Here is a 26,185-nt window from a genome sequence, read left to right as displayed (position 1 = left end):
ACGCGATCGACCAGATAAAGTAGCAAAGGCGCGCGTCTATCAGCCCAGTGACCGCAGCGGATACCTATCGGCGGAACGACGCAACTTCAGTTAGAACGCAGGTGATAGCTTGCGCGGACAAGGAACGCATGCATGCCCTCTCCCCCACGCTGTCCCCTGACCACGGTGACCTACTTTCACGCATCACTCAATCATTTCGGATTTCCCATGAAGCGGTGGTGGCTATAGCAACTAAACAGATGAAAACCTTTCCTGTCTTGAAGTTGCGTCATACCGCCGATAGGTATCTGCTGCCGTCACTGGGCCGAACGGCGCGTGTCGTTGTTACTTTATCTGGTCGATCGCGTCTCGCAAGTGTCCTCACCTAAAGAGTATATATCTTACACTATGCCCTGGACACAATGAGTCAAATGAAAGGTGTCTGCTTGCTTAGTACTGTTGCTGTGAACTTTCATGGCAATGTTATCAGTAATCCGCAACAGTAGGATGCCACATTACAGGAACACTAGAGGGAAAAAGAACTTGAGCTGTGTTAGTAAATTATCCTTTTACAATACCAAAAAAAAAGAAATGGCACTCTTACCGTGGGAAGACGCTTGACAAGCCTGAAAAGGCGCAAGAACAAGACAGTTGACAACGCCATCTTGAAGCTCCTGCACCATCTCGCCATGACGTTGTACATTTTCGCAATGTTTAATCGTGCCTAGTTAATTTTTTTGTTGGCAGTGATGAACTACATCGTGTTCTAAAAGAGCCAAAGACTGAACTCTGCAAGTATTAAAAAATCTTTACTGAGCCACACCAGCCCAAATATGAAAAAAATACTTTGAAATTTGTGACGTCACACTGACGTACTGACGCTGGGATTTTGGTATGAAATTTAAAAGATCAAACATTGACTCTCATTGACTCTCACACCATGTATTAATGAATATTATGTTTCGAAAGAATGCTTTATCAGTCTAAACTGTTTTAGTCTGCTTCCTTAGTGTTTCTCTAAAAGGTCATTGAGAAGGGAACTTGAGTCTCATCCTGGCAACGTGGCTTCCAGTTCATTAGGATTGCAAATTGGGCAAGTTGGTAACAATCCATCTTCAACAGCACTACCTATGGCAGGGACAAGCACAGAGAACACAAGGCATGTCCTGTGTTCTTTTGCTTGGTCCTGTTCTAACCGATGCTAATGGAGATGGATCGCTCCCAAGTTAGCGTGCCGGGGTGCACGTAACGATAGGTGGACACCTTCAAATGCAGGAGCAGGCCAAGAAGCTTAGGCTCAAGTTGGAAGGATGGCGGGAGGTGGTGCTTCCTCTCAACTCTGTGCTGCTCTGGAGCCAGCCCTACTACCCTGCGTGCATCTTCGGCGCTGTCACCACTGTCTTCGTGTGAGCTTCCGTTGTTGACATATGATTACAGTCTCGTGGGATCTACCCTTTTGTTTCAAAACTTTCATGTTCAACTATCTAGTGTCCTTCCTCCTTTTTATTTTGTTTCCTTTATAATATGTCAAATGACAATACAGTAGGTAGTGGCTACACAGAAAAGTTACTAATAAGGCATTTTAATTGTGTAAGGAAATGTTAATATATGTACGTGATAATTATTCTATATATATGGGAACAATCTAGAACAGAATACAAGCATTAGGGAAAAACATACAACAAGCCTAAGAATTAATTATTTAAGTATAAAAAAATAGTTAGTCAATTTTCTTCTTAATCATAGAACATTAGCTAATATATGTTTATTATTGTGCTGTGTTGTTCAGTAGTGGCTAGGGTTGTGTGAAGGGGATTTTAATCATTGGGTAGACATAGCAGATTTCAATGTAGAAAGAAAATCGTCCTGAAATGTAGAACACCAACTTTAATATAAATGTCATCAAATCTTTGATACTTGCTTGATACTGTGCAGGCAGAATGAATTGCTTGCGCATGGTGATGATGCTACCTGTGAAAAGCCCCTGAATGAGATATTAATGCGATCAGCATTTCTTGCCTACTTCAGCCGTTTTGAGCCTATCTATCTGTGTTGATCGCAAAGAAGATAATCAGCATTCTTAAATTCTATGGAGAGCATAGAGCAGAACTTTCGAATTTTATTTTTATCCTTACTGCCTACACACAGCCGTATGCGCAGATGTGGTCAATAAGTTTATCCTTATACAGTAGGTGTCTGTTAAGTCGACGCCAGTTAATTTCATTTTTCGGTTAATTCGATCCCAGAGGTAGGCCCTGGCCGGTGCCCATACATTTCTATGGGCCCAAACTTTCATTATTCCGAACCTAAAATTGGCCTTCACTGGATAATTTGAACTTTAAAAGTCAGCATACAAGCGTCTCGCCCAACTGGTGACCCAGTGGCTGCAGTGTTGGTCTTGGCAGGACTGGAATACAGTGAATGCGTCGGAAACGTGTTACCTCCTGCCAAAAACATCTGTTTTTGGCCTGCCTTAGTGAGATTTTCAAGCGAAAGTGGTAGCTCACAATGAATGATTACAGTAGTTACCCGATTATAATGCACACCTTTTTTCCAAGAAAACTTATCCGACAATTGCCTGCATGATACAGTCGGATACAAAACCAATACTGCGTTAGCAACAGCCTACTTTCAGAGCCAGCATAGCCATCTCAAGATAGCGGTAGAAGTTCTGCCATAGCATGACAATAAGGACGCACCACTTTCAGTTTTTGATTACGAAAGCTCATTCACAAGATGGACTATTTTGCATGCTATGGTAACAGCAACAAGTCTTGCCACATGTCTTTTTTTTTTTTTTTGTGTTCTGGAGAGTTGCATGCTTCGCGGTACGAACTAGCAAAATGATTAGTCTAGGCGGGCACCACCATCCTGTTTGCAATCGTGGTGGAGTCATTTGATAAATGCAGAATGTCAAACTCGCAGTGCGGGCAGTACGTAGAAAAATATGTTGTGGTTCATAGACAGCAATAAAGTGCTGCCTTGAGAGTAACAATAATGGACATTAAGTGTAAATAAATTTGCATTGTGTGAAAATAGAGTTTGTTGCTTTCATCCTTTTCAGATTGCTAGAATCGGAGGCAGGCTACATTTGTTAAAAAATGGGCGCACGTTAGGTTTGTGCTTCGTTTAGTACTTTGGTCATTTCTCTGTTAGTTTTCTACTTTGAACCCATAAAAAGCATGTGCGCATAAAATTCGGGGATGTTAGAATTGGGGAAAATACTGCCAAATGAATAACTAGTGTGTTTTGTCATTTTTTCTGTCTCGTGTTTAATTTGGCCCGATGGGTAATTAGGTCAATTTTGTTGGTCATGTCAGGGTTGGATTCATGGAAGTTGACTGTATAAATGCAAAACGTGAAATGATTGTGCAGCTTGCTGTGGTATCTGGAGCCGTCCCTGCTGACCACCTTCTCGCTGATTGGCATGCTGGCATGCCTGCTCGACTATCTGGTTCCACTGCTGCTTGCCCAGCTTTGCAGTCCAGACAAATGGTAAGACTGCACCTTTTCTGTTGCTCTCCCCCTCCTTTCATTTCCATGTGGTAGTCCAATAAAGTTAGAAATTTTAATTGGATGCTCGTTTTGTTCAAACTGCCCTATTTGCATGCAAGCAAGCTGAGGCTTCTGCTGATGCCACTCCTGCCTGTTGTTATGGGCAAAGGATGAAGAGCTATCGAGCCTATATTTGCAAAGTCCACTCTGCGATTGGGCATAGCCGTGGTCGTTGCCAGTTATTTCAACAATTGCCGTCATATGTGGCTGGCGCTGGGGCATTGGTCAATAGGGAAACACTCTTGCATAAAAAAAGATTTTTGAATGCGAGCCAAGCTGTACGGTGTAAATCGCTGTCAGAGAAAACTGGTACCATTCATTAGTACATGTGAGGGCTTAACCGCTAGAAATGTGCTCATTTTTATGCTTTTATGTTTTACCATTTTATTTCGAGATGTGGTAGTCTCTACGTATACTGTGATACATAAAATTGTAGCCTGATCACTGGTGTTTTGAATGAATGTATATCGGTAATAATTGCTCAGAGAATTTTTGAGAATTCTAATAGGCAACTTCAAAGAAGCGTCTCAAAGAACATGAATAAAAGCAATAATTTCTATTTTTAGTAAGTAAAAAAACTAAGTAAAAAAATCTTAAATATACAAAATATGCACCTGGTTCCTAGTTCCCAACTTTTGTAAGATCGCGGAAAAAAAAAAAATTTGCTGCCATCAATACTAGCCATAGTGATGTCCATGCCATGCAGAAAAGCTTTGCAAATGTGAAAACGGGTAAGTTCCTATTGTACAAGGAGCAATTGTTTGTAATCTTTGCAGCAGGCACCTGGTTTGTTTTTAATGCATTCTTTAGGCTCGCGAAGCAATGGTTGTCAGGTCAGGAAGCATGCAGGAGCCTCCTCATAATTGATTATTGCATTCAGTCAACTTTTCTATGCAAGCAAGGTCGTTCAATGCGTGTTCAACTGGAACTGGAGCCGCCACATGCTTTGTTCAGTTCCTGTACAGTGCTTTACAGTGACTTGTAATGTTGCGAAATATTGTACAGTAATGAATAAGGGCACTTTGTACACACGGTCTTCAAAGTGTAAGAGATTAAACAGCTGCTCCAGCTTCAGTCAAAGATCGGTCTGAAATCGACTGTGTGCTATTCTGTGAAAAAAAAAAAGACACACGACGGGAAGGATTACTCATAATAATTTGCACACACGCTGTCGAATCAATGATGGATAAAAGCAACCTACGGTGCGGAAAAGAAAGTTGCACTTGATATTAGTCGAACACAATTATCAAAATAACACGCGCTCATGAGCATCTACTGTTGTTTGAGACATCATTATAAAAACAGTTTATATGTTGGATCGGAAAGTTGACAACCTGAGAGAAGCGTCTGCGTCTTTGCTGCTGCTGTCATTTAAAAATTATGTTACCGAGTTGACCAAAGTGCAAATTTTGCATCTTTTTATTGAAGAAGTGCTAGGAGCAGTGGGGGCTAGTTTCGACGATACCTCCAGTCAAATTTTTATTTTGCCATACTCGCCAATCTGCCAAATATTGTAAAATATGACAAATAGTTAATGTTCAGTCGTCATTTCAGATGGTGCATGATGTTGGTAGTAAAATAAGTCTAACGAAAATGTTTAACATTGTGTAGAAAATCTGTCGATCGAATTGATCGATTTGTATAGGCACCGTAACAAAAGAGTTAAAGTGTCGCAGCTATCGCTGTTACTGTACTGTGGTTTCACTAAGGTCTGTTTTTTCTCTCTCGCTTCCCCAGGACCAGCCAGCATGAACGCCAGCTGCACGAGATATGCCTTGACGTGACGCATGCATGGCACTCAGTGGTCAGTGCCTGCGCATCCATCAAGAAGGCAAAGCAGGACAAACCCAAGGCGGTGCGTCATCTATAGCCATGCTCTCTATGCTTTAGAAGGGTTGAAATTTCGGCATGTTGGTGCATGATCTTCGATGTTCGTACCGCCGAGTGAACACTACTAACGATGCAAGAAGGTGTTGTGTTTCAACCTTCTTTTGTCTTTCTGTTTGTCCCGCGCTACGAACATTGATCTCTGCGCTTCTCAGGGCCTGTCTTCCTTTGAATGTAGGCTTGTGGCCTTGGGTGTTCCTGCTCCTTGTCTGTAACTAACTGTCAAAGCTTTCGTATTTAGTTTGAAATCAAAATGATTTTGACACAGCGAAAAAATTTCAGCAGAACCTATCTCGCAATGAATGTCAAGGTTAATGCGATTAGCATTGAAGCAATGTAGCGACACGTCGTCTGGGGAACCACCGCAGGCCAGGAGGCACTACGGCAGTTTGGGTGTGCAGCTGAAATATGCTAACGCCATCCAATAGGGAGGCCCCGAAAATGGTACGACATTTTGGATGATAGCAGACACGCACCTGTATCAATATCAACCTGATGCGCGGTGGAGAAAAGCGCATGCGCTCATACGGTCTATCATGCCGGTTGCCAGTCAGGCCAAAACCTGGACACATGTACCTCAAGATGAGCGGTGGAATTGATAACGCGAAATCGCAGCATGTGAGGCTGAAAACTGTTTCTACCACTCGCTAGGCTCTGCCTTATGGCGCTGCTGCTGGCACGCGAAGTTTCAGCGCTGGTTGCCCATTGCCACCACCGAAACATGTCACATATGAGGCACGTATGTAGCCAGGCTCCTCTCTCGCGCATCACTCCAGACACACTGCGCTATCTAGCGGTGCCACATCGAAGTCTGCACGTGGCTAGTGTGTGAATATACAGTAGAACCTCGTTGATACGATTCTATTACATACGATTTACCAGCGCCAACATTCGCGATCAAGAACACAAAAAGTCACCCAATACTTTTTTACCGCTAGATCCTATGCAAACAAGTAAAAGCGCAAGGCGCGCGCCATCAAGAACAGTAGCCGCCCGCTGCCGCAGCTACCCCACAATACTACTTGCCTGCCCGTCTCATGTGAAAACGGCGTACTCGGTTTTCTATTCCGGTACTGGCCAATCTCCGCCCGGATCATCGCACACCGCATTTACAGCTATCGCCACCAGTGTGTGGAACGTAGTGTCATTGGAAGCAGACTGCATGCTTTTAATAGCTGATAACCCAAACGCATCGCAGTTCCCTGCTGCAGGCGGTGCGAAGTGAGCATCATGTTTCGCTATGGTGGCGTCGTGGGCAGCATATTTCAACGTCGGCCCACCAGCTTGATATCGTTTCGGTTTCTCGTCACCGTCTTAAAATACTATGCAACAGGAAAACAACGAAGTGCGTCTTGGGTCGCTCGAGCCCCACCAGCTACACGCATGCGGGCATCTCATGCCGCAACAATTCACTGCCGAGTGGGCATGTCAAAACTACCCATTAAAATGCTCCACTCGAAGAAGCCCAGGCAGAATTCGAGGAGCGTAAACACAAGCTCGCTGAAGCCGCAAAAACGGCAAAGCACATCTCGAGCCCCACCAGCTCGGCATGCATCGGCGTCTTGTGTTGTAATGCTTTGCATTATATAGATGGCAACTACAGTTGAGTCTGCCAAATTTATTAGACTTTGGATCACACATTTGCCTCGTTAGTACATTTTTAAGAGTGACACGTACTTCGTGGCGCATACTCACTGACCCAAGTTGGCATGAAAGATCATTGAAGACCAGCACATGCCCAATAGCACTTACCCAGGGACCCAAGTTAGCATGAAGGAGCTTTAGTGAAGAGCGGCACATAACCAGTGGCACGTACTCGGTGCCCCAGTTTGGGCCCCACGGTCTGCTTCGAACCTGGTTCCCTAAGCACAGCAGCCCAGTGCTCTACCAATTCTGTCATGGTACCCAGTGTCCCAAATTAGCTTGAAAGAGGTTATGCGTGGACATACGTTCATACATACATTCATACATACATTCATACATACATTCATACACACGTACCACAAAATGGGTGAAGTTCCCAAAGAATGTTAATCGCATTAAAAAAGTTATATTCTTGTCTCTGTCTAAATATTTTCACACTGCAATTAAGTATGCTACCTTACCGACTTTCCCAGTTTATCCATCCTGTCAACGCTTTGGTTAATTCAGGCTTTGGTTTGCCCCAATTGAGATTCTAGAACAGTTTCTCTTATTTTCATCGCTGCATGACTTGCCATGTATTTCTTGTAAATCAAGCATACTGTAGACATGAGCTGCTGAGCGCAGAGTTAAAAGCTAAAAAAAAGCTTATGGATGGTGTGGATACTTCTTGTTAGATTCCCTGGCACACCTGGCTGCAATACAGGGTGGCTCACTTCATACTAGGTACCTAGTCACTGTAAACTTAACATATGTTAAGTATTGCCTGCATTTGGCTGTTTTGTTTTCCTGGAAACCTAGTTTCTGATTGTAATTGTTTTTCTCTCTTTGCATTGAATACACAACGAAGAGTTCATTTAAATAAAATGGCGATTTAAATGGAATAGCATTTTATATTTAGGTGCTGCAAAGAGGAAAGGAACCTAGAATCAAAATTTTCTTAGCTTTAAGCAAATAGAACTAAAAGTGTAGTTAAAAACAGAGCAAGCCAATCCTAGTGCTTCCATGGTATGTGCATTATTTAAAGTTTTCCTCCTTGTGTTTATTCTGCACCCTGCGCTCAACTGGCCCCTTAGGAATCTGTTTTCCCTGTGAGCAAGCTGTGGCTAGCTTTAACATCTGCAGTGGAGGACTGTCACCTACACATTGCTTCATTGATCAGTCCATTGATGGTCAGTTGATGAGCTTTAATTAAACATCCCAAAGCAACACCTGGCGTATAAGAGATACCATAATGGAAGGGCTCCAGATTAGTTTTTGCAAACCGGAAGTTCTTTAATGCACCCGTAAACCCACATGAATGAGTGTATTTGCATTCCGTCATCTCGAAATGGGGCTGCCATGGTTGGGAATCGAGCCCATGGTCTTGTGCTGAGCAGCAGGGCCTGCACAATGAAATCGCATCGAGGATGTCCGAGGCCATCAACGGCTTTCATAGAGTGGCTGCTGCTCCAAATTGTTGTTTACAAGCATAATAATGTACCCCTACAAAGGGCAATCTCACAGGGATTTCTCTATGATGTAGGCAGGTTGCAGGATGACGCAGCTATGGAGGATAAACAAACATTGAATATTCAATTTTCAGCGGCCCACAATGTTTAACAGGTATTGCGGTTTTGTATTTCATAGCTGCAGAGTTTGTAAAACATACGAAAACAGCCATGATCTAATATCAGTATTTGTCTGATTTTCTTTTGTTGTACAGTGGAACCTCGTTGATATGATTCTGTGTAATACGTTTTTCGGGGTGATATGTTTTTTTTTTTTTTTTTTTTTGCTTTTCCCGGCCAATGTAGGAGCAATGTATTTTCACGCAGTTGATGCGATCGCATTTTCACCTGAAATTGGATGATACGACTGCAAACTGGTATTCTGTAACTCGTAGCTTTATATTCAAGTGTACTAGATTAAAAACATTTCAACGACCCACGAACAACGTGTTAAGGGCCGGTGACACTAGCGGGAAAACGCACGATGCGTGCCAGCGGCGGCAAAACGCGTGCCACAAAAGCTACCCTAAAGTGGGTTTTTCGTGCCGTGGGAGGTATCGGTCCTGGACCAATTTAAATTGCCACATGCCCCAGCGGCAAACGAGCCGCTAGCGAAGCAGACCAATGAGAGCTGCCCCTTCAGTGCTGTACGCGCGGGAAACTGGTGTCATGCGGACCTGCCCGACCGCTATTTTCGTCTGCTCACGTCAGCTTTCGCTCATGCTCGTTTTGGTTGGCTTTTTGGCAAGATCTTTATGCGGTCACGTGGCTGAATGAAGCGCCTGCCCTCGTCCGCCAGTCCTATCACTCGTGTCATGCTGCTCTACGGTGTTCCTTTGTTTCGGAATTCTTGGCCTCGTGGTGCCGTGACCTCCGTGGCCATGTCAAGGAAGTGCAAGGCGCTGACTTTGAAAGAACAACTCGATATCATCTACAAGTTCGAAAACCCAAAGAAGTGTGTGGATCTGACAAACGAACTTGGTTTGCCGGTTTCAATGTTGAACACCATCATCAGCCAGCGTAAAGCAAATAAAAAATGCGCAGCATGGAGCAAATGGAAGACATCCTCCTGGCTTGGTTTAAGGAGGTGAGAGCAGCAGGTGTTAACATCGACGGCAAAGTTACAGGAGAAGGCCAATGACATTGTGTGGTCCTTGGGTATCGAAGGAAACAGCGGCTTCGTTTTAACTTTCAAAAGAACTTGTTTACGAACTTGGAAAAAAAGAAAGTTCAGCGAGAACTGACTAGCTATTTTAAAGTTGCTCAATAAAAGTGTGTTGGCTGCAGTTCGCGTGATGTCGAGTGATGCTGCTCCGCATAACGCACGTCTTATGCGGAGCAGTACCACTCAGCGCCACAGGAAGCTTTGTTAGCGAGTTTGTCACCATGTGCCTAAGCCTGTTTTCTTACGTTTTGGGGCTTGCTTTGGATGATACATTTTATTTTCTGGTTTTCACGAAGATCGTATCAACGAGGTTCCACTGTATTTGGTGCAACTACATTAAGTTTGTGAAGTTAGCATTAGTACCATATTTTGAGAACAGCGTCTTGTATGTCTTTGAAGACATGATTGCAGCAAATGAAGCTCCTGGCAAATGGAACAGTTGTTCCTTTATTCTTGAGGATTCATCCAGAGTGCATTCCTTCTGCTCACAGCTGACTACTTAGGCTGCAGTACTGCTATATACTGTATAGCTTTCTTTGTTACTTGTGCTTAATCTCATTGTTACTTTTCTTGTAAGACATTGACTCGGTGTATAAGCGAATACTACGTAGTTCTGCTTCATTGTCTTCTTTGTGCTGTGTGCAGTATGTGGTGGCGGTGCTGATCTCTCTCCTTGTGGTGGCTTGGATTGGGAATGCTTTTGACAACCTCTTCCTCACTTATCTCATTGGTGAGAATGCAGTGCAAATATTTTTCATCTTATATGTGACTTTCCATCAGTGGCTTGCTTAAGTGTTTGTCTGCAATGCTTCTGTGAGACAGCTTCTCAGTTTTGATGTTGGCTGGCTTTGGATTGACCTGAAGTGGCCATTGTTTTGTGTACTCATTTCTTGTGCCATAGATGTTGCTGAAAATTAAGAATTATCTTTATATTCCCTATACAATAAAGGGGGAAAGGGATCACAGTCGAAAAGCTGAAACAGTGTAGCTTGGGTGTGTATGAGGGCCAGCATAAGTAGATATACGGGGCAGAGGAACGAAACCGCAGTTACGTCAAAACAATATTGTAATGCTGCATTCATACAGGATTTCAATCAGTTGAAGTAACATTAAAAAAAATAAATGTTTGAAATGTTTCAAGTGGTATCAGAAAATCTAAAATCCATTGCATATAAGATTAAACAAATAAAAAGTTCAAGTTTCAAGAACTCCAGTTCTTCAACATCTGAAGCACTGGAGTTCTAAAACTAAATTGCAGCATATTTGCTTTTATTATGTTGAAAATAAAATGTCCTGCACATCTCATGCAGTTCTTGTTTGCATGCACTGCAGCCGCATGTGGCAGCAAAAGTAGTGTCTATGCACTGTATTATGCACACATAAGTCGGTGCCACTACTGGGAATCATCTGCTGCAAAGCTGGGTATTTCCCGACTTTACGTATTTACTCTATTCTAACGCACACCCATTTTCCATGGCAAAAAAGAAAAAAAAACGCCCTCAATTGTAATGTGCACCTGTTTTCCGTCCTTTACACTTTACACACTTTACACTACCACGCACCTTATGCTTTCATACCGAAATACAACTTTCGCTCATTTGGAAAAACAAATATTTACTCCCATTGCACCAAAGTTGCGATGAATAAAAAAGTTGCAGTTTCGCCCAAAAGGGGAAGCATTGTTTGCGATAACAAATTAGTTGACAGCTATACAAAGTAAGGATAGTAGTTTTATCGGCCATATATACTTGTAAACATTCGCTTATTAACTAAATTAACAAACATGGTGTCACGCGCGCACAAGCAAACATGAACACGTCTCACTCGATGACCGTGGGAACTCTCATCAGAAAGCTGGAGTGAGGAAATGCTATAGCAGGAGCGAGCGAATTGACCTTCATGCTGCCTCTCGCTTCAACGCGAACTAAGCGACCAGAAGACAGTGCGAATGAAGCTATCAGTCCTCGGTGCGCCTGGACGCGCAGACTCTGTCCACATCGCAGATCGCTTTCAAGATAGGGCCCACATGGCCGTTGCATATGCAGCAGCCGCCGTTGTAGAATGCCTCTCCTTCTGTTTGCGCCAGTCCTGCATACAAGTTTCGAGAACTACTAATGCCTGTGATGCGGCCCAATTTCCATTCGTCTCTGCACACATGATCACTTTCTTTTTAAATGTAGCATCATGATGAACGAGGCGTGTCTTTGCAGTCGGCACTTTCATGCTGACAGAGCAAACGCAGAAAACGGGAAGACAGAAGGTAGATCAGCCTAAGCACACGTACTACAGCACTTGGAGGAAGCTACGGCAGCTAAGCATATAGTGCGTACGAGGCGGCCAATAAAACGTCGATGGCGATATGGCAACGCAGATTTAGGGTCGTACTCGATTCTGCGTTTGACAATGCGTTTTATTGTGAGGGATATTTTCATTTTCTAAGTCGGAATACTACAGGCTTATATAACCCCTGTTCCACACAAGCAAAATTAGTATGCTAAGTTTGCTAGTACATACAATTATTATTTTTAGAGTAAGTGCTACGCATGCGATTTGATGTATTAGATGCCATATTGTCTTGATAACATATGTACTGTCGAACGCCTGTACAACAAATGACCTGTATAACAAAAGGTTGATTATGTCCTGGCCAAATTCCTATCTTTCATATGTATTATGAGTGCCTCTACAACTAAGACTACAACAAATTTGCCGGTACAACGAAGGCATTTAGGTGTCCCTGGCGGCTGATTTGTTGCTTTACGACAAACGCACTGAACTTTACGACTGAACTTCACACTGCGCTAATAGCAGCCCAAGCGATGCACTCAACAAGCATTACAAGCAGTCCTGCTGCAGTGCTCAGTGAATCTCAAGTGGTACGCTGCTTGCCGCACAATAGTGGGCAGCGACAGCTGACAAATACGTCGTAGTTGATCCTGAAGCGATGATATAATCATAACTGGTGACCGACGATGACTTAAAGGCTATCTATGGCAGAAAGGACATGAATGTCAACAAAAGCAACCAGTTGAAGTGTCAGCAACGAACCAAGAGTTTTGGCAGCAAGGGAGGCGATGGCAGGATTTGACGATGTGCAGCTTTACCTTGTGTCGCTCCCATGCTTTGTCGTGGAGCATGCTGTGAACCACTAAGTTTGGCTGCAGTTGCACATTCCGTCAGATGGAGTGTCACAAAAAATGATCGACTTATTTGACTAAGTCAGTGGTTCTCAAATGGGGGTCCGCGAAGCCATTTTTGGAGGTTCGCAATACCCACGCCCACAAAATAGTGTCGTGCTAATAGTCGTAAAGATCAAATATTATATTTTTAATGTTCGAATGTTCGGTTGGATACGAATATTCGAATCAAATCGAATATGTTGCTGGCTGTGCAGGAGTAAACACGGTCCTTAGCATTTGTTTCTATCTAGTCAAAGAATATTGGGGAGATATGGTGCTGAATGTTGTGATAATTTAGCGCTGCTGGCGCAATTTCGCCTGTAAAGCACACTTAGCCACTAAACGTCTGAACCTTGCGGGAGAGCCAGCCTCTCAGTAGCAAGGGGCACGGGTATGCAGACAGCAAGGGTGCACTTTTTTTTTTTTTTTTTTTTTGCAGCACCACACCACACAATTCTGAGCTGATTGCTTGTCAGCAAGTGCGATGAGTGACTACTGGCAAAGAGTTTACGTGCATTTGATGCGGTATAATAACGCACAAGCTGGTGAAGACAGCTAGTGGGAATTACTAAATTTTCCAATTTTCCAAGTAAATTTTCTTCGAAGAACCAAGTACACAATGTTTTAGTATAACGGCTTACTAGTCTAGTTTTGTAATATTGACAATGTAATTGCAATGTTCCAACATATCAAATTAACACAACCTACTAATAAATGCCTATGCATACCATTACTCGATATTCGATTCAATATTCGAAGCTCAAGTGTTTGTATTCGATTCGTATACAAAAATTTTGATAGAGAGAGAGAGAGAAATTGCACTTTTTTTTCCTTTTTTCCTCTTGACTCATTCCCGATTGCGGGACCTGCTCCCGGAACTGCGGCAACAATCCACAGAAGATAATAAAAACATAAAAGATGTCACAATGTTCGTTACCAATTTTTTTAGTCGAAAAGAAAATAAACCTTTGACCCCTCCCCTTTTCCCGCCCCATCACTGCAAGGGGTCCCCCATCACTTCCTCCGGTCCACAAGGGGTCCGCGACACATCCATGGCTGAGAACCAGTGCACTAAGTCTTTCTTGAATTCATGTTAAATAAAACTTTTCTCTTGTTGATCTTGCTTAGTCTGCTCTATTGTGAGCGGTGCAGTGTGCTATCTTTTCAATGCCGTGACCTGTATAAAGAAGGATTTTGGAGGTCCCAAGCACTTCGTTGTAAAGCCATTTCACTGTAGTCAATATGGCACTGGAACATGGTTCTATAGAATAACTGCAACTTTTTTGCTTTAAAATGCAAGCAGTATCTCTAGAAAGTATTAATAAGCTACGTTAACGTTAAGTTTGCATTTTCAATCTTTCCTTCTTTCTTTTTTTCTTTTTCCTTCATCCCCAAAAAAGCTTGCTTCAACTGATGTCGAATTGAAAGCTGAAACTCTTGAAGCGAAGTGATGCAACAAGTCTGATGATTCCTGGTTTGTGAAGGAACATTTCTTTCGCTTAAGTGTGCCACTAAATCAATTCGTTTATTACATATTTATTTACAGCCTAAATATTGTGTGCTCAAAGTAAAGCCAAAGGACAAGAATATACTTGGTACTATGTTGGTGGACTGCAGTGGCAATAGCTTTTGAGGCCATTGAATTCACCCAGAGTGGGCACACCTGATACTATAATGTGACATTTATTGTGTGGCAACCCTTTGTGGTTTTACCCTAGTTCCAGGGTCCTATATTGCCAACTCACTGTGATGTCAATATTACATTGTAACAGTTTTCTCATATTGGTTCCTTTCTCTCACGGCTTGCAGTGCTTTTCCTTGCGATGATTCCCGGCATGAAGCACCATGGCATTTTCAAGAAGTACTTCTCGGCGACTGTCCTCACCATCAGGAATCTCATTGCCGACAAGATGAAGAAGAACTAATCTTGCACAACCACTCTGCGGCTGAAAGCATTATTAAGCACAAGCGACAAAAAAAGGTGAGTACATAAACTGCAAGGCTTGCAGTTTGGCAACTGGCATCTTCAGAATAACCTATGTGCACAAATAATACTGTGCATTTAAGCTTTGATTTTAAATTAATCCTCAGAATCAACTCGGTAGAAACAGTGCATTACAGTTGACTTACATAAAGTCGAACCTGATGGGATCGACGAAATTGGTCAAATAATTTGGTGGGTCAAATTAAACAAAAGGCAGAAAAAACGCTGAAACACATCACTGAATCGTTTGGCCAGTATTTGCTCCGATTCAAACACACCTCAGAATCAGCCACACACCTGCTTTTTATGGGTTCAGAGCAGAAAACTAATGTGGGAAAGACATTAGAGTCCTATGCAAAGTTGAACTCAAACGTGCACCCGATTTCTTAGAAAGAAAAACGTAGCATGCCTCCAGTTATGGCAAAAAAAAAAAAAGATGAAACCATCAGCCTTTATCTTCACAGAATGGAAATTTATATGCGTAATGTTCGTCTTCTTCACTCTTAGCATTTGATGGCTGTCTATGAAGAACCACAACATGAAGTCCTCGGTACGGTCGATAGTGTGTTGGATATTCTCCATTTACCAAATGACTGCAACAATCTCAAATGGGATGAGGGCCCCTGCCTAGACTTCACTAGTTCGTCCTGCGATGCACGCATTTCTCTGAAACGCCAAGAACATGTAACGTGGCTTGTTGCCACTCGGTCAACGTGTAAAATTGCTTAGCGTTTGAATGTGCTTTCATGATCGGGGGGGGACTGAAGGCGGCACATTGATGTCGTCATGCTATGTGAGAACTTGTTCCGTTACCATCCATAGATGGCTTCATATCGGTTTCGGGCGGCTTCGTTTTGGTTTCGTATCGGATTGTACCGCACAAGCCATATCTGGACAAATTTTCTTCGAAAGACAGGCATGTGGGAATCTGGTGAATACTATATTAATTCATTGTGAGCTACCATTTCCGCTTGAAAATCTTCCTGGGGCATGCTAAAAATAGGTGTTTTAGATGGGAACTGAAGTGCTCTCGATGCATTCACTGTGCCCTAATCGTCACCAACACAAACACTGCCACTATTGTAGTTGCAATTTGGGATCAGGCACCTCTGTGCTGACCAGCCAAGTTTGAATTATCCGGCGAAGGCCAATTTCAGGACCGTAATAACGAAAGTTTAAACCTATAGAAATGCATGGGCACCGGTGGGGCCTTTGGTCAGGATCGAATTAACCGGAGTCGAATTAATGGAAGTCTATTCTACTAGTTTTGTAGTAAACAGTTCATGCCCGTGACAACGGATCTGCATCACGGTGTAAGAAATACTTCAGGTGTTGACACTCTGCCCAACGGCTCTACCAGATCGTGTTCGTGACGCGGCCATGACACCGTGGCTGTAGCACATGCGCCGGCCGCAGCTGCGTAGGGCGCTGCGGCTCGGGGACCTATGGGGCAGAGCGACAGCGAACACGCTCTGTCTGTGCTCTCCGCCGCGGCGGGCGGCGAGAGTCAACACCTATATTTCTTACACCGTGATCTGCATACAACATAATTTGTATGCAGATCTAATCCTGTACAACCACTCTGCAGTTCTGCTTTTAACGGACTATCAGCTACAACAGCCAAATTTTTTAGAATTTTGTCTCGATGTTGTAAATAGAATATACTTAGCTGCGGCGATGTGTGCTTACAGCAGTGCAATGCACGCAACTATTTTCAGCCACTTGTAGAATTTGCGAAAATGCAGTTTTCGAATACACTAGCAGCAAGCTTCTCGCAGCGGCATACCGCAAGACGCCTTGGCTGCGGAGAGTTTTTGTGTCTACAATGCACCCACAGGTGTCTGCTCAGGGCCGAACAAGTGCCGAGGGTCCCGCTCGGCCTAACCTGCTTCGAAGCGAAGCCGTAGCTAAGGTGCTTTGAAAACAACTGCCGACAATCGCAAGATGCACTGTTTTGTGAATGCATACCTGCCAACTCTTCCGAATTTTCTCTAAAGTGTACGAATTCGGACCTGTCTTGCGATTTTACGAATGTCGGCTCAATTTTTACGAAAAAGTGGTCATATTCTCGAAATATTTTTTTAAAAATTCCCAATAATGTCACACCGTTGCTGGTGGGCGGGGGCGCGGCTTACATAGGGGCGCATAGTGAAGGGGGTGTGTGCTGTAACCTTTATTGTCTGCAGAGTAAGGTCATTTTTCACTCTGTGACGTTGCCTTCGTCATCGGGTTGTTGGACGACCTGACGACGGCCATAAGTCACTGGTTGTCGTTACTCTCAACATAGAGACCCACCTGTACGTAAGTGGCGCCCCCATAGACGACGGCGATTTCGGGTCGATGCAGCAGGCACAGTTTCTGTATTGGAGGTTGTGGCGTGTCGTCTCGCCTCTCACCTTCGCTAGGCTTTTTTCGCGAGTATGACCTGTTTTGTAGGCTTGGGTTTTTCTTTTTTTTCGACGTGCTGCTGCATCGGGCGCAGTGCGACTCCGGCACTCGGTGTTTCGTAGCCGTAGCGGCTGCAAAGTGTGATGGCGTATTCGAAGCCTCGTCAGTATTAGACGCTATCAGTACTTCCAAGTGTGTTTGAAATCGTACTCCGCGGCAGAACTCCCATGCCCCCCCCCTTGGGTCGCGATTTTACGAATTTGAAAGTCTTGAGGTTGGCAGGTATGTATTGAGGTATTGAGGTAGGTATTGAGACAAAAAGAAGATATGCTGCTATTTGTGGCTTCCACACTGCGAGGCGCGTGATGCAGTTGAGTCTAGCATGCAGTGCAGCTGCCGCCAGACACGGGCTCAGAGTTGAACTTGCCTCGTACTGCAGTTCGCCTCGTACTGCAGTTCTCATTCATGTTTTTATTGTTTTTAGGACCGCTTGCAGGTTAGACAGCAGTAAATGCAATTTCTGCCATTTGCTAAATGCTGTGCTGTGCTAAATGCTGTGCTAAATGCTGTGCTAAATGCTGTGCTAAATGCTGTGCCGCCGTCTGGTAGGTAAAAATTGAAGCGCATTAGCAGCAATGGTGGTGTCTTTTGTTGTGCCTAGCAGCATCAAAACAGACAACTGATCTCAATAATAATGACAAAGCATCGCTAATGCTTTGTTCTCAAATTGAGATGAGACTAAGCAGAAGCTGATTTTACCATTTATTCCTTGCTTTTGCAGCAACGACCATGTACTAGGAAAGGCAAATGTGGATTGAAGCAAGTGACCTGGGCACTGCCATGTTGTTATATGCTAGTTAGCATGCCTACATACCCTGCAAAGATCTTCATTGTGGTGTTTTGCACATGCACCGCTATACTAAAGCTATCTAATGAAATTTTTAAACGATAGCTTTTTTTTGGCTCCTCCTCATACTTTGTGGTTTAAGTTTAAATAAATAGAAATGTCTGATGGTCGATTTCAAACCCAGGTCCCCCAGCACAGAAGGCTGATGCTCTATTAGGCCATGGATTAGGCCTATTAGGCCTGAAAAGAGAATAAAGCACCCTTAATAATTGCCCTCGTGCAGGTCAGTGCTTGAAATGCCTGGCACGTTAGGCACATTGCATAGGAACAATTTGGCGCATTGTATAGGAACAATTTACTTATAAAAAGTGATAGCGGCGCGCTGCTTCTAGTTGACGATGACGAAAGAAGTTACGGGATGCGTTCGTTTCCAAAATTTACTGCGCATCTCTCATTGTACTGAGCTGTGTTTCTACAAGGTCAAGCAAGTTGTTTCTTGCAATTCGACACGTTGTAATGCTGAATAAAAGTACCGCTTTCTCTTCAAGAGATGCACTTGTCACTAAAATCTGCAGCGTGTCTCTTGTCTTAATGCGCATGCTATCGCTTACAAAGATATCAACTCAGGGTTGGTTCTTCCGGGAATTTTGTTGTTGATATACAATTCATGCCAATAGGCGTTAGAAATCTTGCGGCAAATGTTGATTAACTTGAACTTTCAAAGCTGTGCTGTGCCTTCTGTGGCATCCCTCTCCTGGTGCCTTAGCAGTTTTCTTTCTAGTTCAAAAGTTTTATTGTGAAGGTGCTTCATAGCTGTTCTTGTTTTTGTGTCATTATAGGAAAGGAAACTGCTTGCTGGTCTGCTGATGTAAAGAGTGAAGTATGGCAGGAACGTGAAGATTCTGCTGATGCCTGCCCCGCTCTACTTCAGTCGTGAAAACTTCAGCTGCTGTACCGGAAAACCGCCTTGCGCTGCCATATGGTCATCGTGCATGTGACACTGACACTGTATACAGTGAAACTAAGAATGTGCAGAAGTACTGCCTTTGTTGAACCTATCCGACAGGCATTCTAGGATGTGTGCCGTTCACACTTCTTATTTATGTTCTTTAGCGTCACGGCCATTCACCTTTCATCTCGCTTTGTTAAAGTATTTGGTGCTTCAAAACTTGGCTTTTATTATCAATACGTAAGTTTGCAGGCAATGAACAGAGCATGTTTACTCTGGCAAGTTGGAAAGGTTGCACAACCTGTCTAATGAGTGGCAGGCAATGCCCACGCCTGCACTCGCACTCTCCATCAAGTGGCAGGTATTGGAGGCACTGAGAAAAGTTAGGTGGTTGCTTAATTGCATACAGTAATGTTCCATGTCATCGCTGTAGCTAAAGAAAATACTTAGGTGTTTTGGTTGGCCAGGTGTCGGCAAGAACATGCCTGGAATACAAATGTCGCAATCCTGTGTGCTTGCTTCAGAACACTAGCTGAATATACTGAACATGTTATGTCCCTTCAATAGCAGTTTTAACCTTAAATTTTCGGTTAGTAACAATTCCTATTCTAAACACACTTGTCATTTTTAGTTTCTTCCAACAAGTCATGTGGTTGCCGAGAAACTCCTTCAAAATGTTAGACAGCTGCAGCAACTAATTGATGTGAACATGCCCTTTGTATCCCACTTGTCTCTTTCATTGGCTGCTAAAGATGGGCATCCTTTAGTATTGGTATCTTGATGGTGAGAAGGTGGGGCGCCTGAGACAAGTAGTTCTTTTACGCACATTAGTACTGCGAAGCTAAAACTGAGGATAGAACCCTGAAAAAAAAAAGTTCGCTTTTCACTTTACAGTCTAGTCAGCACTCTTCCCTTCCCTTTGGTACATATACCGTGGCACTAAGAAAGATATGCTTCATTATGCTTGAACAAATTGTGTATCAAAAGTCTAATGAAGTGAATGACACTAAGTAGCTTTCTTGTAGAGCAACAAGTAAGTGCCTCTACACTTCTTGAAGGCACTTTTGATTGCATTTTTCCTCTAACTGATGTGCATGTTTAAGGGTATGAAAAAGTAATATATGTAACACCAAAGCAAGGCATACCTGTTGGTGCTTTATGTATATATCTGCAGTCTTGACTAACTAAAAAAAAAAGCTTTTTTTTTTTTTTCTGCAATTGCTGTGTGCAAACCATGCCTCCTTTCCAGTAGCATTGCTGACAATATTATTTTAACTTGCAGACTTCTGGTGCAACTTTAGTCTGATTTTTGGCTGAAATGGTATAGATGACAAAGGAAGTTGTAACAACTGTGACAGCCTGCTGCCAAGCTGCATTGCTTTTATTTGATTAAAAGCCGCAATTTCACAAGGATAGCTGCCATGTGCTTTTCCCAACAATAGAAACAATCTGTACATGGTACCCATGGTCGATATTATGTGTAGCTCCTGCTACGCTGCTTATTGGGAAACGTGAAGTGAGAAACGGAAGACGTCGGTTTGCTGTGCCGAATGTGTGAGACTTGTAGAAAACTGAGGAAAAAAAAAAGCGCACATTGATAACTGCTTCGTCACGTAAAGTGTGGACTGCAGATGAAGCGAGACTTACGGTTAGGGTATGCAAAGGTCGCATAAGGTGCTGTGGACTTTGCTGCGACTGCGCAGTGGATTCACGTGCAAATTTTTTCTCTTCTGTGCTACTTAGTAGTATAGCATCCCTTTGTCTGGATGTGCTTTCTTGAAGATATTCGCATCATTTTTTGTCATGACATGTATCGGAGAGCAGCGGAAATCATGTAAATGAACTTTTGAAACCCAATTTCAATGGATGACGTTAATGTGGGTTGTGCTTTCAGTGTTATGACTACTCGAGCGGCTTGTAAAGATCCACTGATCCTCTCTGCCTTCCCACCCAGTACCTTTGCCTCTGCAGAGGAAAGATAAGATAAACTTGGCACTCCGTCAGAGTTGGGAGGAAGCTTAGAAGGGCAGAAGTACAATCTACCCAGGGCTTGGGTTTGGTAATCATGAAAGTCGTCCTTTTATCGCTGAACAACTTTCCCATTGTTGTGCACCTTCAATACGACAAGGCACGAAACTTGCTTGTGAATTAAAGGTTGCCTTCTTAAAAGTGATAGCATGTGTGAATGACCTAGCTTCACGTCTATAGTTGCGGAGGTTACGTACCAGTAGTTAGCAAAAGCCGCCTCTTGCAGCACAGTTGCAGCTAACGTGCTCTGAATGTTCCCATTGTCACAGCTTACTTTTATTCGTGAACATTTCTTTGCCTTCCTTGTGTTCTCTCATTTCTCTAGACTTTTTAATGTAAGGATTGTTTCTCGTGATGCATATCATGGTATTTTGGCATACACCTTATGTGAACTAGTTCACGCAGATCTGTTAACCGAAATTATTTAGGTAGCACAGTTTTCTTTTTATGTACTTTTTCTCCCCTTGAGTTAGCAGATATCTTTTAGGTTTTTTTAGTGAGGTTGTTAAAGCTATATGCCTGTGTGTGCGCGTGTGAATGAATAGTACAAATTTGTTGTGTTGTACATCTTGATGTGTGCCGACGCTGACAGTTGCGTGCAGTATGCGCCAATCAACTGCAGAGTGTGAGAACAATGTCGTGTCACTTTTGCCAGACAATAAAAAATATAAACTGAACTTGTTTGACTTCAGAAATCAGTATTTTCTCAATCCTTGAGCATGAGTTGTGAAGATCCTGAAATCCATGTTGGTAGCGGAGGCCACATATGCATTTATTGGAGAGAAAGCATCGCATTTGAAGAAACAAATTGCTGAATTCATCAAATGACCACTGAATGATCATTTGTTGCAATTTCTCTGCAATTTCTCGTAGTTTGCTGAACTAAGATGAGACCAGATGGCAGGAACCCATCCGGATTTTCTTTGTATCTTCATTCTACTCTCAGATAGATATGAAAATTGCCCGCGCTCCCTTGAGAATTTCTGCAGAACTTCTTTGTTTAGTACTGTGCTAGCGAACAAAAAATATGTTCAGTAATATTTGAGATAAGCTTGCAAGCCCAACTGTCGCCTCATCACGGACGACGCGATGTGGATAACACGCCAAAATGACAGTTACATACACACAGATGACATATTCATCACGAAAAGCACAATACACATGTGGTGCCCGCAATGCCGTGAAAGTGTCGAGATACTACTTGCCAAAAATTGGGTTGATTCAGACAAGAATGCCTCGCGTTAAATAGCTGTAAACTGTGTGACGGCACATAGACTGCAGATACTCAATATTGTTATGGAGAGTAAGCCCAACGCACAAGCATATATAGTACAACTATTTATCTGTGAAAGGTCACTGGTAAACACGTAGGCTGGTACACAGGTAACAGCTCCAGTAGACAGTCTACGACTTCTTCGTCTCTCTTGCCCACACAGTCCTGTCCAAACGCACCGTAACAATGTGTTCATAATAAATGCATGTCACTTCCCTTTTGCCCTTGTTTCGCCGCGCTACCAACGTCTATATGCTGTCTTGCCAACTTTACCAGACAGGTTTGGATTTTAAGTTTGCGTACATGGAGTAACTTTGCACAGAACGCAAGAAGCATATACTGCAGACTGTTCATGTGAGCTGGTTAGATTAAAAAAAAAAAAAAGAAGCAAGGACTGGACATAGAGGGAAGGAACTGCACAAAGGAACTGTCCTGTTAGCATATTATAATTAAAAATTATTTTTTTCAAGGATGCAATAGCTCGACTCAGTGCTGCGAGACCTGCAGATTTGTTTGAGCAACCACACGTCACCAGTGGAATGTGCAGATCTGCTGAAAGTATTCAAGATCTCCAGGTTTTTGTCTTAAGTACTACTCCCGGCCGCTTCCAGTGTTGCTTTACTCAGACATAACAATAGATACCTTGTGTACAATGTACTACATGCTGGGCTCCTCAAACTGATTCAATGCTCTGTTTGAAGAAGACATGCATGAACGAGAATATCACTGATAGCAGTCCTATCTGATGCACTTTCCTTTTAAACACTATGTCCCTGAAGTGTCTGTCCTTTTCACTTCTTTTGATAACTCTTCGCAGTAAATTAAGGTATTGAAGAAACGAAGTTTGGGTCTTGTTTTAGGCTTCCTTATTGTAAAACCAGATGAAAATTTTCACGTAGGTGGCCATTTGGTGGCGTTAAGCAGTTCTGAATATTTCGTTGCAACCTTATTTTCTCTGATTAGAAACAATGTCATTGCAGGTCACTACAACGTGCAGGCAAGTGAAGAAAATGATGAATTTGGTTCCTTTCATTATGCACTAGTAATTTTAGTCAATAGACATTTTGTAAAGTTAGAGCCTCGCTTAAATATTTTATAGGTGGACAGTAGACATGTATTTGCATTATGTAGTAATTAAGGCTTGTGTATAAGATGATGCAAATTTTTATTAAGCTCTGCATTAATCTACATGTTTCTATGGCAGTTGCTAGATTTTTAGAACTAATTCACTTGTTTCTGGCCTAGTCCGTGGCAGTGTACTATACAGGGTGTCCCAACTATGATGCATCCAAGATTTAAAAATATGCAAATGCCATGTAGCTGGACAGAACCAAGGTATTGTTATTTGCCGTCGCTTGGAGACACTCAGATTATTTTTTGATTCTGCCTAATTACATAATTAATCTTAATTAATCAACTTCTCAAATATTATAATTAGATTAAAAGTGTCAATGAGAAAATTGTAGAGCAAGATGAACTCCCGACACAGCTTTCTGTTGTTCAATACGTGCTACATAAAGGTTTTTCCCAGTATGAAAGAAGCCCGCGAATATGCGCGAATATACGAGTATTTTGCGTCTATTCGCAAAATTTGAATTTTGTACTTAACAATGCGACACATTATTTATTTCAAATTATGGCTTTTTTTTTTTTTTTTCATGCTTTGCCTCATTTTGCAGCCTTTCTATTTTGAAATTGTCCTTTGCTACTTAAGATACAAATGTGATACACTGCGCTGCAAAGCGATTCTTCATTATCGCTGTTTGCTTTTCTAGTGTGCTGCTTAAATATGATTAAAAAGCCAGATAATAGAGCATTGAATTATCAACTGTTTGTTTTAGGGAATCTTGTCTTACACACTCTGGCGTACTTGCACAAAATGCTGAGACGAATAAGAAAATACGGTCGTGCGGAAAACCCATAGCCTGCATGGCCTATATTTAAATAATAATTATTATATATTCTAAAAAATATTTGAACAGTGATCATGCTAATTTTTGATGAAGCCGCTAGTACAGACCAAGTCAATAGAAAATAATTGAGACTTCTATTATATTTCCATCGCGAACCTTGGCCAATACCCTCCCGTGGGTAAGTACCATAAGTTAAAGGCGACAACAACAATTTCATAGTTGATACGTACTGAAGTTTTTAAAAACAACGCCGGAGAGAAATTGTCTGGGTCGCGTTGTTCGGTCGTAGCTGTGTTCATCGTTCGCGTTGTTTTGTTAGGGATTAGCTCCCGGCAAAACCTGCAAGAAACATTGCATTCTCCCCGTCGTAGCAGGCATGTGAAAGAAAAACACAAATGCAGCCTGCAGGCTTATTTTTCCGACAGCAGTACAAATCGAATTAGGCCGCGCACGTGAACGCAGCTACCGCGGCGCAGCCAGCCGTTCCGAAACTGAAAGTAGGCCTCCATGTTGCATGCCCGACGTCACGGAACACTTGACGTCACGTCTCGCTTCCTCTCGCGTTCTCGTGTTGCGCCGCTCGCGCTGTTCTCTGGTCGCCTGTGCCAGGCTGTGCGCACTCACTCACTCACCTTCCTCCTTGCCCACTCGCTTCTGCCGCTCGGCCGGCTCGGCGAGCGATCCGCTGTCCGTGCGCCTCTGCGGATTGATGCTGGAATTGCTGAATGGTGAAGCGGCCGTAGGTTTAGGAGACAAGCGACGGCGCCGGGCCACCTTCCCCGACCGCGACCACTTCGGCGAGCCAGCGACATGGCACTCGACCCGGAGAAGCGGGAGAGAATCGTCTACAAGCTGGTCTTGACCGGCGGTGAGTCGTACTTATTGATCCGACTCTTGTGTCTAGTCTGGCGCACGCCGGCAAATAAGGGTTCAAGATCACGTGCGGCGCGTGTAGGTCATTGATGCTGCGATTCCCTGTGCCCTTGCTTGGAACGACGATCGCGGCAGCCCGAGTCATATTTGCCCCGGGCTTTGCCCGTACCTCCTGCGCCGGGTCATTGAATAAGCGGGACGATATAACGCTTATTTTGCGAGTTGCCGGTCGGGGTGGTGCTTCCGGACATGCGCTCCATTGAAATGGATGCTGCGGCAGCGGCGCGCGCGCGCGCGCGCGTGGACTCGCGTAGATAGTGCGAGATGGTTGCCCTTGAAAGGATTATTCCGTGCGCCGTTCGGCGTGTGATATCTGCGATGACTTTTCTACGTGATTCATTGCTCCTTTCGCCGCCGTTGTCATTGAGAGAGAGGGAACGAAGCAGCAGTGCTCTAGCTGTGTCGCCTCGTTCGGCGCTGTGTCGCCCGCGCAGCCGGGTGCAACGCATGCTGCGCGCGCGACTGTGCGACGCGACGCGTGAAACGGGAATACTGCGCAAATGGAGCGATGTCTGGGCAATGAGACCACACGCTGCCGCCTTTGCCAAAACAGGAAGGCGACCGCTCGGGTGCTCTCCTGTTAGTGTTACTCACCTTTCGCTCTAGCCCTGCGGCCTATATAATCAACCTGTAGCGGTTTTTGATCGAGTGCCACTGTTAACAGATGTACTAACAATTCATTTGGTAACGTGCCTTGGTCCAATTGTGCAGTGTGTTTTCCAATTGCGGGAATGTAAGATTTCACTTTTTTTTTTTTACACGCTTCCAAATGGCGACGAAGTAAGCTGCACCGTTCACGCTTGACCATAATGAACGTCACGCAGTGGCGTATGGTTATATCGGGCTCGATGTACGCAGCATATGACGTACTCAGCCGCAGGCTGAGTTGTACGTCGAAGTTCTCGCGTCCCAGGGCAGCGAGAATTCGCGCACTTTATTGTTACCTAGGCTGTGCCTCCACAGGGGCCTTGTTA

The 26,185-nt window shown here is 43.5% G+C and overlaps 2 protein-coding genes across 5 annotated transcripts in view; both read left to right on the top strand.

Moving 5' to 3' along the window:
* Positions 1-26,185, top strand: part of LOC119446059 (ADP-ribosylation factor-like protein 6-interacting protein 1) — a 52,682-nt gene that overhangs the window by 3,839 nt on the left and 22,658 nt on the right. For 2 of the 4 annotated variants that reach the window (XM_049663864.1, XM_049663866.1), the window contains exons 2-5: positions 1,255-1,385; positions 3,355-3,474; positions 5,272-5,389; positions 10,363-10,447. In XM_049663864.1, coding sequence (XP_049519821.1) covers positions 1,255-1,385; positions 3,355-3,474; positions 5,272-5,389; positions 10,363-10,447 — 454 coding nt within the window. Of the gene's footprint in view, positions 1-1,254; positions 1,386-3,354; positions 3,475-5,271; positions 5,390-10,362; positions 10,448-14,705; positions 14,878-18,954; positions 19,939-26,185 lie in introns of all 4 variants that reach the window. The other 2 variants (XM_049663865.1, XM_049663863.1) reach the window with 2 other exon arrangements.
* The window catches only part of LOC119446057 (TRPL translocation defect protein 14), a 49,422-nt gene continuing 48,107 nt past the window's right edge, over positions 24,871-26,185 (top strand). Inside the window, exon 1 of the mRNA XM_049663862.1 lies at positions 24,871-25,146. Coding sequence (XP_049519819.1) covers positions 25,089-25,146 — 58 coding nt within the window. The 5' untranslated portion in view covers positions 24,871-25,088. The remainder of the gene's footprint in view (positions 25,147-26,185) is intronic.

The sequence above is a fragment of the Dermacentor silvarum genome, chromosome 3 (assembly GCF_013339745.2).
Source record: "Dermacentor silvarum isolate Dsil-2018 chromosome 3, BIME_Dsil_1.4, whole genome shotgun sequence".
Taxonomy (NCBI): Eukaryota; Metazoa; Arthropoda; class Arachnida; order Ixodida; family Ixodidae; genus Dermacentor; species Dermacentor silvarum.
The sequence above is the reverse complement of the archived record's forward strand: the minus strand, read 5'-3'. Positions and strand labels throughout refer to the sequence as shown.